The 19,876-nt window shown below is 28.0% G+C and overlaps 2 protein-coding genes and 1 long non-coding RNA gene across 3 annotated transcripts; all 3 read left to right on the top strand.

Annotated features, from left to right (window-relative positions):
* The first annotated feature begins 265 nt into the window (after nucleotides 1-265).
* Nucleotides 266-1,293, top strand: LOC134827335 (uncharacterized). Its single transcript, XR_010161771.1, has 3 exons — nucleotides 266-495; nucleotides 1,071-1,139; nucleotides 1,203-1,293. It is a non-coding gene; the product is annotated as an uncharacterized LOC134827335 (long non-coding RNA).
* A 2,335-nt stretch (nucleotides 1,294-3,628) lies between these two features.
* On the top strand, nucleotides 3,629-5,454 carry LOC134838245 (uncharacterized). Its single transcript, XM_063853735.1, has 3 exons — nucleotides 3,629-3,868; nucleotides 4,958-5,078; nucleotides 5,139-5,454. Exons 1-3 carry the CDS (start codon nucleotides 3,745-3,747, stop codon nucleotides 5,305-5,307), a joined length of 414 nt encoding a protein of 137 aa, XP_063709805.1. The 5' UTR covers nucleotides 3,629-3,744; the 3' UTR covers nucleotides 5,308-5,454.
* An 8,099-nt stretch (nucleotides 5,455-13,553) lies between these two features.
* On the top strand, nucleotides 13,554-19,350 carry LOC134837468 (homeobox protein SIX6). The gene is made up of 5 exons (XM_063852845.1): nucleotides 13,554-13,816; nucleotides 13,914-14,032; nucleotides 14,145-14,394; nucleotides 16,860-17,104; nucleotides 19,142-19,350. The coding sequence occupies exons 1-5, from the start codon at nucleotides 13,554-13,556 to the stop codon at nucleotides 19,348-19,350; spliced, it is 1,086 nt and encodes a 361-aa protein (XP_063708915.1).
* The last annotated feature ends 526 nt before the right edge of the window (nucleotides 19,351-19,876 follow it).

The following is a 19,876-nucleotide window of genomic DNA, read 5'->3' as shown; positions in this document are numbered from 1 at the left end:
TGCACAAGAAACTTGAAACTCGGATCAGAAATGGGTCCCATACTAACTCGACTTGTACAAGAAACTTGAAACTTGGATTTATCAACTTCATTCGTCTCAGATGTGTTGACTACTGTGATCCGGCGAATGAAAAACTCTCCGGGCGTGGGATGTAATCGCCAGTTGCCTCCAGCGATCGTAACCCACACCCGGAGTTTGTTGTTCGCCAGAATACAGTACCTAACAGACAGATCTGAGACGAATGAAATTGATAAATCTGCTCAGAAAAATAAAAGCCCAGCATTAAATAGTACCATCGCCTTTCTAAGTATATATTCATAGTAGCCCAACTTTTATCAATGTTGAGGGACCAGCTGCCCAACATATTAGCTGTGGAAGTCCAACATAGATTAAAGGCTGGAGCAACTACTAATCATGGTATTCCAGCTATTTACATGCTACAACGCTGATCTACCATTAGTAAGGGGTAAGCCAACTCTTATTAATGGTACATATGTAAGTATTAATAGTAGCTGAAACAAGCAGTTGAGAAGGTCCTAATTATGAAGAAAAACAAAAAAATCGAAGAGAAATTTTGAAAAACTTCATCTTCTAAGCTCAAGAAATAAATATTTAGATCAAAAACTATTTTTGTCATTGTAGGAATATTTTTCTTACTGAATCTCCCAAAATTTGCATTGGCATGGAGCACCATTATTTGTGGTTGTCATATGCACCCTAAGGGCTATTCTATCATAGTAAATCTCCATTACGCATCCTGAGTCACTTATGGAAATTCTATATTAGATTTTTTTGGGCGCAAAAACAGCTGTTATCCTTGTTGAATGTTGTTTTAAAAATTTAGAAAAAAAAACTACTTAGCGTTAATCTGTAAGCTTTGTTGTGCTAAGTAGCTTGTTTTTTAGTTTTTGAAATCATTTAGTTCACTCTCGAAATCATGCAATAAATTTTTCTTCAAACCATGCAATGAGGTTTAATTTATTCGGATTACTCCTAGTCACTCACTAACGAAGTTTTTTCTAATTTTCTCGAAATTTTCTTTTAATACAATATGATTTTTTGATTCTAAGGCCTTCTCTAGACAAAAATAATTCGATGCAATTTGTTTGATATAAATAAAAGTTTATAAAAGAAGTAAGGTAAAAATATTCAACTTTTCTATATATTTATATATAAATCATAATTTTCTTATATTTTCAAAGGATTTTGAACTTTAAAAACTTGATGAGGAGTGAAAGGGTATTCATAACTTTATAAAGAAACGGTCATAAAATTTTGGAATAATGTACCTAGTTGTTTTGTGATTTTTTTTTTTCAAAAATAAAAAAAAAGTATTTTATTTATAAATTTCTTTTTTTTAGTTATTAATACAAAAAGTCAAGTTCTCTCAAGTAAGAAAGTGTTCAAATTGGAAAAAGTGCTGACCTTTCAAAATCGTTTTTCTACCATATAATCCTTAAAAATTCAAATTTTTTTTTCTAATTTAAAAAATCGTTGTAAAAAATTTGAAATTCTACAGGTTTTTTTTTGCTTAATTTAAGTGAACACATTAAGTGAACACATATACTGTATTTTCCCTATTTTAGAAAAAAATTTTCATGGAAGTCTTGATTTTTTTATTACTTTTTATCCAAAATTTTCACTTACAACCCACTTTTTGCAATTAAATTTCTAAAGAATATTTTAATTTTTTTGTGTACCTAATTAAGAAGGCATATAGGAAAGACCACAAACTTTTGAATGCACATTTAATCTTAAGCGTTTCAGCAAAACACATAACATTTACTTTGACAACAAGATTTTTGTTTAAAAAATCTAATTGAATATAGAACCGACGGCAAATATGTGATTATGATATAAATAATGTCTATTACTATTCTGTTTTCTCATTATTTATTTAAATATTATATTTTTTTAAAATAAAATTGGGATATTAAAAGATATGAACAAAAAGTATCGAAAAAGTATGCTCAAAAACATATATTTCGTGGATGAAAATTGTAATACAATAAGAAAAGCATCAAATGAATTAATGAATCATAAAATCAATTACATATGTACAATGAAAAAGCGTTGACATATGAATGAAAATCTAAGTTTTCGTGGGGGAATTAACAAAAGACTCGTTTTCTATTTACGTGATTCAATCACCGGACATGCATATTTTACAGTGTCACAATTTACACATTTATTTTAAAAAAAAGTGAAGTATGTTTTAAGAAGGTATTCACGAACACTTATTCCATGGAAATGTTGAAAAGCGCAGTCTCAGTTATTGATCTTAGTATCGAAAAAGCATGCGGTACCTACTCTACAAAGTTTGTTCTTATAATTTACTTGATTTTGACTATCTAAATACAAAGGGCGATACATGAGTAATAAATACATGAGTAATCTTTTGTAAAACACTCTCTGTTAACACTTTACCCGTCAGTTAAGTAAACGGCGATGTAAATTTTTAGAGAAAGTAAGAAAGACAAGGGTTGGATGACACACCCACGCACACAACTTTGAATAGAAAATAAAAAAAGAAAAGTTAATCACCAGGTTCGATACTATTCTTTCTGTCCTTTTTAGCATACCAGGATTTATTTATTCGAGTTTTTTTTTTACAAAAATAAGTGTTACTCTTTTTTTTTAAAGCTTTGTTTATTATAAGTAATTTGTAATTTTATAACAATTTTAAATACCAAAATCATAAGCTTTTACGAAATTAAACTTGATGAAAGCAAAAGTAATTGTTTACCTTGAATTTTGGTTTTGGATGTGTAGCGTAGGTTTTAAATTATATAAAAATATATTAAACATTATACTATTGCGGGGCACTTTTTAACAAGACTAAATTTCTCGTTTTTTTAAAGTTTAAGACCTTCTTTTCTGTATTTAGTTAAAACTAAGTTACAGAGACAATATGTCTAGTTGAGTCATCTGTGTATGTCGCATAATATGATGAAACTATATGATTAAACGTAATCCAATGGACGATTTAACAACATAATTTTAAAATGATAGAGTGAACTTTTATATTTATTGTGTAATATCAAAAAGCACCATAGTTAGTATTCCATTTCTTGTGTATATGTGTATCCCATTTGTCTGATTTTTTTTTATTATTATTAATTAGGTATACATTGGACTTTGGTTTTTTCTAAACAAATCTATATAAAAGTAGTTTTGGAGAAGTAATTTTCTATTATTATTTTAGTCCTTAAAGCTTAACTTATTTTCTGTGTTTAAAGGGCATAAATGTGCAGTAAATACATAAATAATACATATTCGCAACCTTAATGAGCCACTTTCGATTGTATTTTAAATTGTTTACACTGATTGAAAATACTCCATAACTTCACTTTTGTAAGGGCGAATATTAAAATACAAAATAGCAGTCGAACATAATGATCCGTCATTCTACTTGCTGTAATTCCTTAAAAGAAACCGAAAAATGTTTTTTCAAATATTATTCAGAAATCGATTGTTTTGGAAATTTTTAAAAGTCCGAATGATCTAGAAGAAAACTGTGAATACGACAGTCGTTAATTCAAAGTATATAAAGTATGTTTTACACTCACACATATTCAGCTTGATTGAATATTATGAGCAAAAATTTACATTATTGCTTCAGTCCAATTGAAAACGTTTAAGACTGCGTCAGTTAACAAACTTGTTTTTGTTGTCTTGTAAGATAGACGGTAATCAAGTCAAAAAAAAAATATATATATATATATATATTCCAAATTAAAGAGAATGAATTTCTACGGCTTGTGCTTCCTATTTTTTGTCACAATAACATTATCATTTGCAACTGACACTAAATCTGATGATGGTATCAAGGTATACAAGCGATTGATTCCTGCCGATGTCTTAAGAGGTAAGACTATACAATACTAATGATATTGTTATGCAACAATTTAATCAAATGTGATCGATAAAAGTAGTTTAGTAAGAAAAAACTAAGCTATTACAAGATACATTCCATTAAATTAGACTACGAATGAAGCGGTAGTGGAAAAAGTGTAAGACTTAGAACCTCGTTCCAGAGAAATTTACAAGAATGCTAAAAAATCTAAGAAATATTAAGGGGAATATTAGATTATAAGATGAGCTGAATTTAGAATCTTGGGAAAATGAATTTGATTTCCCCAAAAAATACACTTCTTTATTAATGGAATGAATAGTTTGAATAAAAATATTCTAAAAAGACAAATAGCAAGACATTATAATATTATTTTTTAAATAACACCACAGATATTTTATTATGTACCGACCTATACAAAATAATTTTGTTTTACATTTTCCTCGTTCTTATACATAAATCTTTATTGAGTTTAAAGCTTTACAAAGATTGTTTAATACATACTATTTGTATTCAAAATTACGAAAATATTATCTAATTAGCTAACTCTCAGTACTACAATATATACATACAATTTAGAAGCGTTTGTCTAACTACGTTAATATATACAAATTTTTGTATTTACTTTTGCGCAAAATCATTTTTTCTGGGAAAAAGAAAATAAAGATGTATTGAATATTATAGAAAACAATTATGTTAAAATATCACATAAAAAGACCTTGGAAGAACCTTGGCTAAAACCAGGTCTTGTTTAATTATGAGTCAGGTTAATAGGGGTTTTTATGTAAAATTATTGGATTTGTTTGTTAATGGCTAAATATGATGAATCATTCACAAACATCTAGATTGTTTTTCTCATTTGCTTGATTTTTTTTGTTTACTGCAAAAAAATAAGTAACTACACCTTTTTTGAAACATTTACTGACCAGTTTCTTTTAGTATAAAAACAAATGACGTAAAACATATGTACATGTTATAAAGAACATACAGTTATACAAAATTAAACTCTACTTCAAAAAAAAAAAAAAGAAGTGCCTTCTAGAACAGATAATAGTTTTTGTGGCTTATATGTACTTCAAATTCATAATCTTCTTTTTACTTTAGATTTTCCTGGAGTATGCTTTGCATCAACGAAATGTGCTATGTTTGAACCTGGAAAGCAATGGGACTTGAAGCCATTCTGCGGACGATCTACATGTGTTAAACCAGAAGATGGATCACCGAGGTAAAATTTACTAAAAGCGCTATAAGTTTTAATATAATAATTATTTACGGAAAATTACAGATTGCTCGAATTAGTGGAAGATTGTGGTCCTTTGCCTATTGCCAATGATAAATGCAAGTTGGATACCGAAAAAACAAACAAGACAGCTGATTTCCCATACTGTTGTCCTCAATTCACTTGTCAGGATGGTGCCAAATTGGAATATCCAGAAATTAAAACCTCTTCTTAAATTTAAAATTTAATTTGCAGTGATTTAAAGTTATTACAACGAATTTCTAAAATATAATGTTGGTATTTTTAGAGCTATCGAGAGCACTTTTATAATATGTATTCCAATTTTTTTTTTTTTTGATATTAAAAAATGAGTATTGAAACATGTCCTTATTTCATTATTGCATCTTAAAATATTTAAGTCTTGTTGAAAGTTACTGGTTTTGATGTTCATTGCATATATTTGCTATTGTATATCTAAAATTTATGCAAAGTATATTTGTTATAAAGTCATTTGAAATTGTTGAGTCCGATAACGATTTGTGTCATTTGTAAGCAGTTGTAATTATTTTAAAAGTTCTGTTGTTTATTTTCTTAATGAAAGAATAATTCGTCAAACAACAAACAATTGTATAATATGTAAAGCAATGGAAAATATATATTTTTTGTACTAAAAAGCTACAATTTTTAAGTGCCGTGCAAGACGTTATTTACATCGTTTTCGTGTTTACGTTTTGCCATGAATTGAGTTGTCTGTGTTTTTCGGTTGATGATCAGAAATTATTTTCAGTAAATTAATTTGGGTATTTTAAAATACATATAATAATAAAATTTAAAACAAATCCCAGCTATGGTTTTGAATGAAATGTGGAAAAAAAATTGTTAGTGGATTGACTTAAAAAAAAATTAAAATATATACTACACATAATTTCAATCTAGTTTAAAACTAAACTCCGGCTCAAGGGTTTGTCTAGCTTTCAAAAATTCATAAGCCAGAATTTCTATTTAGATTGTATTAACGTTAACGTGGTTATCATTTTCTTATAACAGGGACTCCACGGAAAGAGAATTTGAAAAATCGAAAATTTGAAAATGATTTTTTGGACTTTTTGATCAATAATTTAAAAAACAAATCATGTAGGCATCATCTTTCAGTTTAAAATAGTCATTTGCGTTTCTAGATGCATTGTCATCGTTTTAATTCAAACAGAAAATTTACGATTTTGCCAAAAACGTGGGTTTCAAACACTGGTTTTCGGGCAATAAATCCCTTTAAACTCATCAAATATCGGGGTCTATATATGTGGTACTCTAATTTGTTATGTTTGAAGACACTTGCAATCATTGTTTTTGTTTTATTATGTTTAATTGAGGAGAAATTGAAAATAAAAATTTGTTTGAAAAAAAAAAATCGAAAATGCCGCGTGGGTTTCAAACATCACTGTTTAAGGTTAAATAATTCTTCGAAAATGCTTAAATGTTAAAATTTCTCAAAATATTATGAAACTAGACGCTCTGATATTTAAAATATTCCATTAGAAATTTCAATTTAATTTATAAAAATTCGAGAAAAATGACTTTGAAATTATTTCAAACGCTTTTTTCGTGGGTTTCAAACGCTAGAATGCCTGATAAATCAAATGATTAAATATTCAAACAAATCAATTACAATATCAAAAGAATAATACTTACTTCATTTTGAGTTCGATACCACAGTTAACAAATATTAATTATGTTTTAATAGGCTTGAAGCTGCAGCTTTTGATTATCGGAGTTTTTTGACTTAAGGCTCTAGCTTTAAGCAAGCGAGCCCAAACTTTTAGATCATTTTTACGCATTTCGAAGAAAAAATGCGGTATTAAACTCAACTTTTCGTCCGTGTGTGTGTCACCTGTGCCCCAAAAAATTTTTTTTTTTGCAAATCTTAGTTATTTGAGGACTCTGAAGGTCTGTGGGCAGTCTCTTGGGTTGTGAGGTGTATGGAATTGTGAAAGGGTCATGAGGAGTACGATAATTTGAAATGAGGAGTATGAAAATGTGTCTTGAGGAGTGTGAAATTGTGAAATGATGAGAATAAAAATGTAACTTGAGAAGTATGAAAATGTAAAATAAGGATTACAAAAACGCGTAGGTATGTAATATTGAAATGCGGTAAGGTAAGTCGTTCTTTAGATGACTACTTTCTCTATTTTTTTATTTAGGCATCCATTTACGGTGTCGGATAAAAAAGGACAGTTAATGACCCCTCCTATAATCAGAAACCGTCGGAATTTAATGACCTCCCCCCCCCCTTAATTAACGACGTACTTTTTAGTAAAATACCCCTTTTAAGAAATTTTTTTTAAAAAGTAGCTCAAATTTAAATGAAAATTTGTGAAAAATATACAAGTTTACTCATTAAGTTAAAAAACAGATCAGGAAAGTTTGAAGCTCTGGAATATTTCTAACAACTTGTAACAAAAAATCTTAATTTTAGAGAGTTTATACGACGTCATATTTTCCTTATTATTCAAAAAGTTAATGATTTAATAACATTTTAGTTACATATAGATAAAAATACAAGTCATGCATAAATAATTAAAACTTAAAATATAATTGTCAATTTTGTTTTAAAGAACTTCAGTGATTTTATAAAAAATATTTTTAGAGGACAAATACTACTGTTGAATTTCTAATTTCACTATTTTATTTAGTTTATCGAACTTTAACTTTAAAAATATATTCTTGAAAAATTTTAAAACAAACGACTAAATTTTCAACTTTTTTTGCCCGGATAAAATGGGGCAACGGACAAAATTATTGAGTTTTATTTGGATCTTCCTTAATTAGCGTTTGATTGCGTTTTCATACTGAAATTCTAATAATGTGAGTTTCGTTTTTGGCCTCACATAACACTTCTTTATAATTCATTGCCTTGTTTACTATTTCAAACATTATATATTCGGGTATTTCCTTAAATAAGGAAGAAAAGGTAAGAAAATACCTATTACAACTGCAGCACTTTTTTATAGCCATTAAAGATATTAAGGTTGAAATTACAATAAATTTAAAAAATATTTAAAATTTACAGCTTCATTTGATCGGCTGATCTCTTCTGATAATTAAGACGACCCTTATAAATAGTAACTGAAAAGCTAAATTTAATTAGATTCAGTGACTATTGCAGTAATCGTTAGATATGGCATAATATTTGTTTTACACAATTAAACGTAGCTTTCAAAAATTAATTTGAAACATTTTTCGAGTTGTCATACAAATCCAACTTTGTACATATGCAATTGATGTTATTTTACGTAAAATTTGTATGACATATGAAAAAATTAGAACACTGTAAAACAACCCTCATAAACAGATCTAGCGAACTCAAAAATGCAAAGACATCAAACTGGATTGATGTAAATTTAAAACTAAGTATTCGCTATAACGAATCGTATAGTTGAAGTTTAGTGCCGAAGTCTTAACCGCGGCACAAGTATTTCTATATCATAGACGAACGTTTAAGTTTTAGCACATTGGCGTCTTCTAAAATACATAGTGTGAGGAATTGATTGAGGTAGAATCATAAAAAGTCTATAATATACATATTATAATATTTAATACACATCTTCGTAAATATTGAGATGTCCTAATGGTTTCAAAAGTACCTTTAAGTAATAAAATTTCTCTTATATTTTACATTTTAGTACACTTTAAGCGACTTACAATTCTTTAACAAAGCTCGAACTTCAAGTATTTGAATAATCTTCTATCTTAATTTGTCGTTTCATTCTAATAATTCTATTGCACAGTTTTTAACCAATAGAAGAAAATTCATTGTAGGACCGCCCCTAGAATTCTTCCCATTATTTTAATGTTGTAACACTTTTCTATTACTGTTGTTATTTGTAACAAAAAGAAAATCCAAGCAGGGGTTTTTAGATTAATGACTATTAATCTATTTTATAAACTAATCAATTTTGCAGTAAAGTAAAAAAAATAGTCACAAAAGTAATCAATTTCGAATCATAAGTTTTCATATTTACTTTTTCATAAATAATGTCAAATATAAGAAAACTTTTGTATAGACGGTGAAAAAGACAACAAAAATGCAAGATATTTTTTCGTTGGTTTTCCAAAAATTTTTTTCGGCTTCAAATGTACGTCGACAAAAACATTCGAAAAGTGCGCCAAATTTTTTGTCTATATTTGAAGCATTTTCAACCTGACTACTTTGATTGCATACGGCGACTTAAAATTTATTTGATTTGATTTGACTTAATCTTTACTAATTGATACTATTTTTCATACCAATTGATAAAATTTTGGACCGTTGATCAATATTTTTGTTGTTTTTACCAAATTTATTTTTTATTTTATTTTATTTTTTTATATTGTATTTGTATTTTAAAAAATTTCATCAAAAAATTTTTTGTTAAAACTTTTGAAACTACCATATTTATAAATTTTATTCAAAACCCTCAAAATTGGGCTCCTCTGAAAAATATTAGTTGCATTCGGAAATTTTTTTCGCATATGTTTTTGTTAGGCTACTCTCTTAACTACAACTTTATTTAAGAATTTTTTTTTTCCACAAAAATTTTTTTTGTTTCTAAAAGTTAGTTTTTCGTGTTCTATGATCAAAATCCCCACGATATCTAAAATTTGAGCGAAAAATATTGATCCGTTAAAAATATAGCAAGGGCCTATATTTGGCTATTTTGGGAGCATTTTCGAGGTACCTTCATCTCATATCGTATGGAAAAATCATTTCAAATGCTAAGTGTTATATAGCGTTGGAAAGAGGACAACATTTCTCTCAAAATAACACTTATTTTGTTTTGAAGTGCGTTTTTGGAGGTTTTCAAAGGCTGTGGGCAAATTTAATTGGTCAAAATACAAAATAATTGGTTTTAAAATGTTGCTGAAAAAATTTTGTATAAAAATGTAGAACATTATTTGTGGATAAAAGCTTAAAAATGGAAGATATAGTGGACTGAAGTGCGAGCTCGATGACATTAAACTAATTTTGACCTTAAACTGTTTTTCAACTGAAGATCATTCTAAGAAGGTTATGAAGTATGACAGACTTTTGTGCAATTTTCTCAGCAACATTTTAAAACCAATTTTATTCCATTATGGCCCATTAAATTATCCGACAGCCTTTAAAAACCCCTAAAAATGGTTCTAAAACGTACTTTTTGAACCATAAGAGTTCAAAAGCTTTACCAAATTGTGCTGAAAATAATCTCATTTGATCAGAAATTTTGTCCTCATTCCAATGATATACAACACTTTGCATTTGAGATGATTTTTCCATACGATATGAGATGAAAGTACCTCGAAAATGCCCCTAAAATAGCCAAATATAGGTCCTAGCGATCTTTTTAACGGATCAATATTTTTCGCTCAAATTTTAGGTATCGTGGGGATTTTGATCATAGAACACGATAAACTAACTTTTAAAAACAAAAAAAAAAATTTGTGGCAAAAAAAAATCTAAAATAAAGTTGTAGTTAAGAACATTTTTATCTTCACGGGTTTCATAGACGGGTTTCACGGGTCTATTTCCCGGGTGAAAAGGATAAATCGCACAACTGACATTTTTGACAAAATTGAGTTAAGAATGAGAAAATATGCCTTAAGACGAGTATTTTAAGATACATTGAGAGATTTTCAAAAATTTTTGAAAAATACCAGTTTTATTTCAATAGAAAGAATAGACGAAAAGGATAAATCGCACAAATGGTAATAAGTCAAATATAAAAATTTCTCCAAATCGTTTTTTGTTCATGTTTTTGTGTTGTTTATGCTCTGTTATTACATAAAAAGTCAACTTGAACCAAAAAATTTGGAAAAATATTGAAATTGGAAGAGTTGAAAAATCTCATTTTTATATGAAATTTTGTGCAATTGTGCGATTTATCCTTTTTCTCAATAAAAAATTTCCCAAAACTACCCCTTTGAGAGTAGATAAAAAATTTTTCTGTACAAAAATTGTTTTTAGTGGCCAATTATTTACTTTTGTAAGTTTAAAAATGAAGAAATAGTTTTTAAAAAAAATTTTACAGCTCAAAAACCGTAAAAAACTTTAAATCGATTTTTCTCAGTTTGTTAAAAATGTTAGTTGTGCGATTTATCCTTTTCGCCCGGAATATGCTTTAAAGGAAACACTATTTATTACTTTAAACACAAATTTTACATAAGTTTACTTAACAGGTCTAAACCCAACTTACTATTCTTTCGCGTATTCGCGGTTTATATTCCAAAAACTTAACGAAAGTATTTGCAACAATGTTTTCATTGTTGACAAAGACTTCCATTACATTTTAGGAAAGTCGTAAAAGTTTATCATGACTTATCGATACGCAATGATCGACAAGGCGCTTAAAACTTTTACGACCGGAAACCCGAAATCGGACCACGTTGTACGTGACAAGTAAAGACAATTGCTTGAAACTGTAGTGTGACTCACGGGACATTGAGAGCTTTTTAAAAATATGAGTTTTATTTCAATATGCCAGATCGCACAATTGCAACTAAAAGGATAAATTGCACAAATTGCTAACAAGTCAAATTTCAAAATTTCTTCAAATCAATTTTTTTAATATTTGTGTATTGTTTATGCTCTGTTATTGCATAAAAAGTCATTTTGAACGAAAACTGGTAATCAGTTATCGAGCTTTTTTTATTGAAATTCAAAATATGCAGTAGGTCAAAGTTTCCGAATGTGGATTGGGGCAAAGTGTTAAAGAAACTTCAAAAATGTACGACAAATATCATAGAATGTTTGAAAAAGCTCATAGAAGCTTCGAGAAACTTCATAGAATGTTCATAAATTTTCCATACAAGTTTTTCATACAAGTTTTCCATACAAGTTTTTCTTACAAGTTTTGCTACGGACGGACGGACACGCAACCAAGCACAATAGCGCCTTTCTGTTCTTCGAAAATGCGCTAAAAATTTGGGAAAAATCTTCAAATTGGAAGACTTAAAAAATCTCATTTTTATATGAAATTTTTTGCAATTGTGCGATTTATCCCTTTCCTCAATAAAAAATTTCCTAAAACTACCCTTAGAGATTAGATTGCACAAAAATTGTTTTTATTGGCCAATGATTTACTTTTGTGAGCTTCAAAATGTAGAAATAGTTTATAAATAAATTTTAACAGCTAAAAACCCGTAAAAACTTTAAATCGTTTTTCTCAGTTTGTTAAAAACTGCAGTTGTGCGATTTATCCTTTTCGGCCGGGAAACAATTTAGCAAATTTCAAATCATCCATTTACGGCGTGGTCTTTATTCAGAAAAAATCATAAAAAAAGCTGAAACCAGACATTTCATTTTTCAAAATTTGTGTAGATAAAATTTATGGGAGAGGAAACGCGAAACTAGATAAGTTTTTGCAACACCCTTATGAATATAATTAAAGCAGAAAACTTTAAAAGCTTTATTACCTACTTAAAAAATATATTCCGATATCTCCTAAAACAAAAACTGAAAATCTTAGTATTATTATCTAAATAAAAAAATAAAATTTAATAATAAATAATATATAAAATTAATTTAATATATTAAATTAGTAATACAAAACAAAAATTACAAAAATTGTTATTATATTGGAAACTTAAATACAAATTTTCAATTACATGCTTAGAATATATTAGTTTTGTTGTAATTTTAGTTGTAAGTTACCAAAGTTATATGATACAAAAATTTAATTTACTAAATCAATGGATTCCAAACTGATGCTGTGTTATTTTCATTGAGTACGAGTAAAAACTGGAAACTTTGACCTGTGAATTTTTATTTATTTTATATTCATAAGAATATGTTTTTATAAAGATATTCTTTGCTATTATGAATTAGAAGAAATATTTCTACAAAGCAACATTACACAAAAAACAGATTTCCACAAGGATCCAACTAAGGATACCTAAAACATGTATTATTTTTTTTAATTGTCGAATGAATTATTAATCATTTTATTCTTAATACACCAGAGAAGTGACTGTTATAGAGCCTGTGGCTCCTGGACATTCAATGTTCTTTATTTAGTAGTGGAAACTTTTTCTGTGTGTAAAATCTTCTATCTCTCTCAAAAAATAACTACACTCCCATTCACTCGATTGGTTACTTTTGTACGAATCAAATTCGAAAGCAAAAGGGCGTTTCTTTACTGCCTCTCGCTAGTTAAGTTCAAATGTTCCTTGTTCAGTAATGAAACAAGTTTCCGTTGTTAAAAACTAAAAATGATACTTTTCTCAAACAGTGATTTCAACAAAAGCTGCTAATTGTGATTTTTAGTAAAAGAATAGTTCAATGAGAATTAGTGCAAATGACGTCATAAGATTAAAATTAAATAAAAAAAAAACACCAAATGCGTTATAACAATTGGAATAAACATGAAAAAAATAAGTGATTTATAACTATATAATACAGACATTAATATTCAATTGAATAATAATTAATATCAAATTCGACACAACTACACAATAAAAGGAGCTCTTATGGCTGTACCATCAGAGTCTCTTGATCATTTTTCACATCCTGTTTTGGCGCCTAGCCCAATATTAGCCTTACCTACGCTAAATTTCACAGCTTCACAAGTTTCGACTGTATGTGAAACCCTAGAAGATTCTGGAGACATTGAACGTTTAGCTAGGTTCTTATGGAGCTTACCAGTAGCTCATCCTAACTTTGGTGAACTTGACAAACTAGAAGCAGTTCTAAGAGCAAGAGCAATTGTAGCATATCACACGGGGAATTTTAGGTAACACATTTTTATATTTTATTTCCAATCACATTAAAAGTAATAGTCTAACAATAAACAGTTATTATCATTTGTTATTTTTTTTTCATTTTTGTAGGGAATTATATAACATATTAGAGAGAAATAAATTTACTAAAACATCTCATGGCAAGTTACAAGCAATGTGGCTCGAAGCTCACTATCATGAAGCTGAAAAACTAAGAGGTAGACCGCTAGGTAAGATGAATTCACTTCATGATAGTTTTATGTGAACATGAACAAATTTTTGAATACTCTTTAGTTTTTTTTTACTCAATTTAACTCATTTTAATTCAATTTTCAAATGCAGGTCCAGTTGACAAATACAGGGTTCGTAAAAAATTTCCTTTGCCTCGTACTATTTGGGATGGTGAGCAAAAAACACATTGTTTCAAAGAGAGAACAAGAAGTTTATTAAGGGAGTGGTATTTGCAAGATCCATATCCAAATCCTACAAAAAAACGAGAATTAGCACAAGCAACTGGGCTATCACCCACTCAAGTTGGAAATTGGTTTAAAAACCGTCGTCAGAGAGACCGTGCAGCTGCAGCTAAGAACAGGTTAGTATTAGTTTTAAACATTACATTTAACCTTAACTTTTTTATGTTTAAAAAAATTCTTATCAACTTGTACTCTTTAAATTTTCCTTTTTTTCGAAGTTGCACTATTGTGGGATTTTTTCCTTTTTTTATTTTGAGGCAAGTTCAAAGATTTGAAAAAAAATTTGATTTGAAAAAAGTAAAATTTTGAGTAAAATTTGATTTTTTGTTTTGTTTAAAATTAAGCTCTTTAAAAAATGTTCAGTATTTTATCGAAGTCATTATTATTCATTAAATTAATATTGGGAGTCAGCTTAGTCCAGTCCTTAGCGTATAGGACTGAAGACGGTCATATCGTAAAACTTTTCTGACTAATCATGCTTAAAATTTACCAAGGTTTTTTTGAAACCCTTTGGGATCTTCTAAGAGGGAGAATTGAATTTTTAGGGCGCCTGCTTAACAGATAAAAAGCTAAGACTCATTCCGCGGCGTTTACCGAGAAAGCTTAAATTTTCACAGTATAAAGCATTCTAGACCCTACATTTTTTAACATTTGTATCTGAAAAGCACTTCAAAGTTTAAAGTAATGTGAAATAGGTTTTTCAAATATTATTTTTTCATATATTTACATAATTCCACAAGAATAAAGTTAACACTTTTTCATTATCATTTCCTTATCATTTTTTTAAAATAGAGGAGCTTATATTATTAAAATTATTATTAATTAATATATTAAATTACAAAAAAATCTATGACTAGCATTAAGAAATCCTAACATACTACAAAAACTCTCAAAAAGATTCTTAAATCAAAATTTAAGTCCATTTAATGATTAGTTTCATAATTACGTTTTGCCCCCAAAAAAATTTGGGGTAAATTAATCCGACGGTTCCCCATTATATTAGGTTGGGGTCATAAAATGCTCTATTTACCCAACGCATTAATAATAGCTCTAATATTTATTTTAAAGATCATCGAAAGATAATGTTTCGACTTAAAATGTTTACCAAATTGGAAACACTGAAGCTGATGAAAAACTAAATCCATTCAAATTTTCAGTTCTATATCTTTGACTTTTTACTTTAATATTCGAAAACTTAAAAATTTAGTGATTTCGTGAACAACATTAAAAGTAGTGGTGACAAAGCTTGAGTTTGCTTGCTTGAAATCAGGCTTAAAGCTCGAGCATTTGATCATCGAGCTTCAAGATTCCAGAAGTCTAAGATTTTAGGTAGTAATTTTCCGAGAAATAAGATTTTTCTAATAAAATTTCATAAAAATAGTAAGTGTATAGTATTAGTATATTCGTAAAATCTTTAGTAGTTTTTTCAAGACTCTTGTTTCAATTTGTTTTTGTTTCGTATGTGTTTGTAATTTTTAATTAAAAAAGATAAAATTTTGACCATTTTTGAACTTTTAAGATATTTGTATAAAAATTTTCAAAGTTTTGGAGTCCACTAAAGTGAATTATTACTCAAAAAAGTAATTTACTTTGAATTAAACTTTTCTTTTTAAAACAAAAAGCTAAGTAACGCTAGGTATATTAGGTATATTTAGGTATATTAAATACGATGGAAACTATTGGAAACTTTTACCATTCAGTGTGTAACTGTTATCACAAGGACAGATCCAGGGGGAAGGGGCATGGGGGCATTTGCCCCTCGTTTCACCTCAAAATATACTGAAAATAACAAAAATACCCGAAAATTGACAAAAAAGACAATTTTTTATTGATTTGCCCCCCCTCCCAATTTCAGCTCGAAATATACTAAAAGTTACAAAAAATGACAAAAAAATGTTACACATGTTCACCCACCTAACTTTTTCCGAAAATCCAAGGAGGGAATAATAGAATAATGATAATGGTTTTGAAATATTTTTACCTTCAAAACATACGATAAATGACAAAAAATCATCAAAAATTGGTTGAAATCTTAAAATTTGTTATATTATGCAATTTTTTAAAGGGTTAGACTAATTTTCACAGAAAAAAATTAAAAAATTAATAGTAAGGAATTTGCCAAGAAGTTTTAGTTTTTAAAAAAGTCGTTAAAACTTTTTTTTTTATTTTTTTTGTTTCGAAAATTGTCAAAATGTTAAAATAAAAGATCTAAAATGTCTGTAAAGCACACAATTGACTGAATATTGAAATTCTTCAAAAATAGTGAAAAAGATGGAAAAATCATTAAAACCATTGTTTTCCATTATCATTATTCATTACTCCCACCTTCTTACTTTTTGAGGTCCAAAATAATGTGAAACATTTTTTTTTAAATTGCACTTGCCTTACATTAATTTTTTTTCAAAATTTTTATTTTGGGAGATTTTGTTTAATTTTTTTACACTTTTTTTACTTTTTCGACAAAAAATGAAACTATTAGATTTATTTGCCTTAATATGAAATAGAAAAGAAAATAATAATTTAATATTAAAGTTATAGTTTAAGTTATGCACATAACATATATGAATATTATATTGTGTTTCAGATCATACCAAACATCTTTATCAAAATCACAAAATTCAGAAAATTGCCAAGAAAACATTGATTTGTTAGGAGTTGATATTGACTCTGATTCCGACGTATCATTAACTACACATTCACCAATACCCGATTCACCAAAAGAGTCATTGCACACAAAAGAAGATCAGATAGATCAGAATGAAAAAGAGAGAGATTTATTCTTCATGCAATCATTTTCGTCAATGCTCCATGATGACAAGGATATCAAAGGTAATTAACGTTTTATCTATTTATTTTCTAAGAATTTTTCTTATTTCTCATTTCGTTTTGCGTTGCACTAGTTAAAAAATATATTTTATATAATAGGCATGATATTTCACCAAATATCTAAATTCAAAAAGTTACCTCCCCAGAATTAAAGATTGTGCACCACTGATTCCAAAAAGCCCAAAAACTCCAAGGTTTCCTCGTGAAAAAAAGTTCCGCGGGCTGAAACGTAAAATGACATTTTTGAGGAGTAGGTGAATTTCGTTTTTTGACCATAAATCCGTCTAAATTAATGCTTTTGTGCATAAAATATATATCAATAGACACAGAATTTAAAAAAATCGATTGATATACAACAATAACCAAGAAAAAAATATCCAAGAAAAAAGTTTTGCCAAAAGTTGGGTTTAAAGTAGAAAAATAGCCCAAAATGCTCCTCGAACATGTCATCTCTTCATCTGCGGTCTGAATGCGATCTCTTCGTGTCATCTTTTCTTCAAATACTCAAGATAATTATAAAAAAATGCATATCAAATTAACATTAAATGGCTAAAATCAAAAATATGAAAAAATAAATGTTTTCTTAAATATTGTAATATCTTAGAAAAAATGTTATATTCCATATCAAATGTTATTTTTCATCACAGAATAAAGCCAACGGTGGACTAAAATACTCGGCAAAACAATATTGTTAACTATTCAATACCATCATCTCTTGATGGTAGTCATATGGTTAAAAACTGTCAAAAAAATGAACTGAATATTGACAGTTTTCAGAGGTTCATAGAAAATTTTGACAATAAATCTGATAAAGAGAAATTTGGAGCTGTAAGTCTAAAATTACTTTTTATGAACTCTAAAAGCATTAAAAGCAAATAATATATTTATATTATAATATATAAAATAAACAAAAAAAAATAGCTTGATAAAACGTTAAAAAGTATTGTAGTTGATGATTTAATAATTTTGGTTTTTCATGTTTTTAGCCAAATAATGACAATTTTCTTAAGAACTAGAAAAATGATAATGTATCTAATGAAGAGCTAAAAGAGTGTTCCTTCATTTAATATGCATTTATCTATGACTATCTTGAGTACTTGTGAAGAAAAGATGGCATTAAGGGATAGCACGAGGAGCATTTTGGGCTATTTTTCCACTTTAAACCCAATTTTTGAAATAATTTTTTTCTTGGATGTGGTTGTTGATGTATATCAATCGATTTGTCTTTTTTTTTTTAATTTTGTGTCTATTGGTATATAATTTATGCACAAAAGCATTAATTTAGACGAATTTATGGTCAAAAAACGAAATTCACCTACCCCTCAAAATTCTCATTTTACGTTTCAGCCCGTGGAACCTTTTTTTCACGAGGAAACTTTGTTGGGGGGGGGGAAAACTTAATTTAATTTATTAGTTTGCTACAAAAAAAAGTAAAGTTCTATGAGAGAAATTTCAATTTGGAATCCACAGTTGCCTTTGCTATGTTCGATTTTTTACTTACTTTTAATGCGATTTATCACATTGGCGATTATCACATTATCACATTTAAATAGATAAATGTTATAAATGGCACATATGCATGATGATTTTTCACAAAGATTTTGCTATCCGGTTGATATATTCAAATATTTTTGAACCAGTGCACATTTTGATGTTTTTAGCTCTTGTACAATTTTTAGATTTCTGATTTTAGATTAGAAATTTAAGCTGCTTACACTTTGGAGCTTTATGCTTAGTATGAACATTTTTTTATCATCTTAAATCTGTAAAACATAAGCATCTGAGCTAATATTAGCTATGAGATGCAAAATATATGCATACATATGTGTGATTTATCACATTGCAATGAAACAGACCTTTTCGAAAGATTTTTGAAAATTTCTCAATGTATTTTAAAGTACTTTTTTTTTCTTTTCTATTTATTTATTTTTTTTTTTTTTTGATAAAACATGATACATACATATACCTATTTAAAATAATTCAGTTATGTATATTCTTCTAAACGAAACTGAACAAAAAAAAACATTTTTTTTTTCAAAGATAATTACATCGAATTAGAAAGGCAAAACAATATTGTTAACTATTCAATACCATCATCTCTTGATAGTAGTCATATGGTTAGTTCAAGTATATTACATCGACCGCGAGCTCAATTACCTCAAACCTTCGAGTCCTACATGTTTTCGTCGCCTTTCAAGCCAATAAATACTTTGACGCAAGGAAGAAACTTAGAAAAACGCCAGCTATAACCTAAATAAATTGTATATTATAACTGTAAATTTTATTATTAAATAAAGCTAAAATTATAACGTACTATATACACAATTAGTTTTACTTAAAAATTTTGTAAGTAAATCAGAGATTATTTAAAAAGTTGAACAAAATATGAACTTAAATGTACACTTTTCCAAACCTCAAATTCACCAAATTCAACAAATTAAATACCTAGATTTTTTAGTAGGATTATAAAATTTTGATCAAAAAAAGTTTTGAGATAAAATTATAAAATTAAGTATTGAAGACGAAAGTTGAGTTATATAACATGGCAGTGCTTTATATAAGAACAGAGCCTTTTCAAAATAATACAGCATTTTTCTTTGAAATAAAGTAAAAAAGTAAGTATAGTGAAGTTTAAAAATTATGTACATACACACACAAGCAGCGCCTTTCAGTAGTTACCTGATATTCCCGAATTTCCTTGAAATGAAAAGTTGTTCTTTACGATTAGGTAAAAATTGAATATTATTTTACACCAGTATTTGTTTTTAACATTTT

This window comes from Culicoides brevitarsis, chromosome 1 (assembly GCF_036172545.1).
Source record: "Culicoides brevitarsis isolate CSIRO-B50_1 chromosome 1, AGI_CSIRO_Cbre_v1, whole genome shotgun sequence".
Classification (NCBI taxonomy): domain Eukaryota; kingdom Metazoa; phylum Arthropoda; class Insecta; order Diptera; family Ceratopogonidae; genus Culicoides; species Culicoides brevitarsis.
Note: the sequence above shows the minus strand (reverse complement) of the source record. Positions and strands in the feature narration are given on the sequence as shown.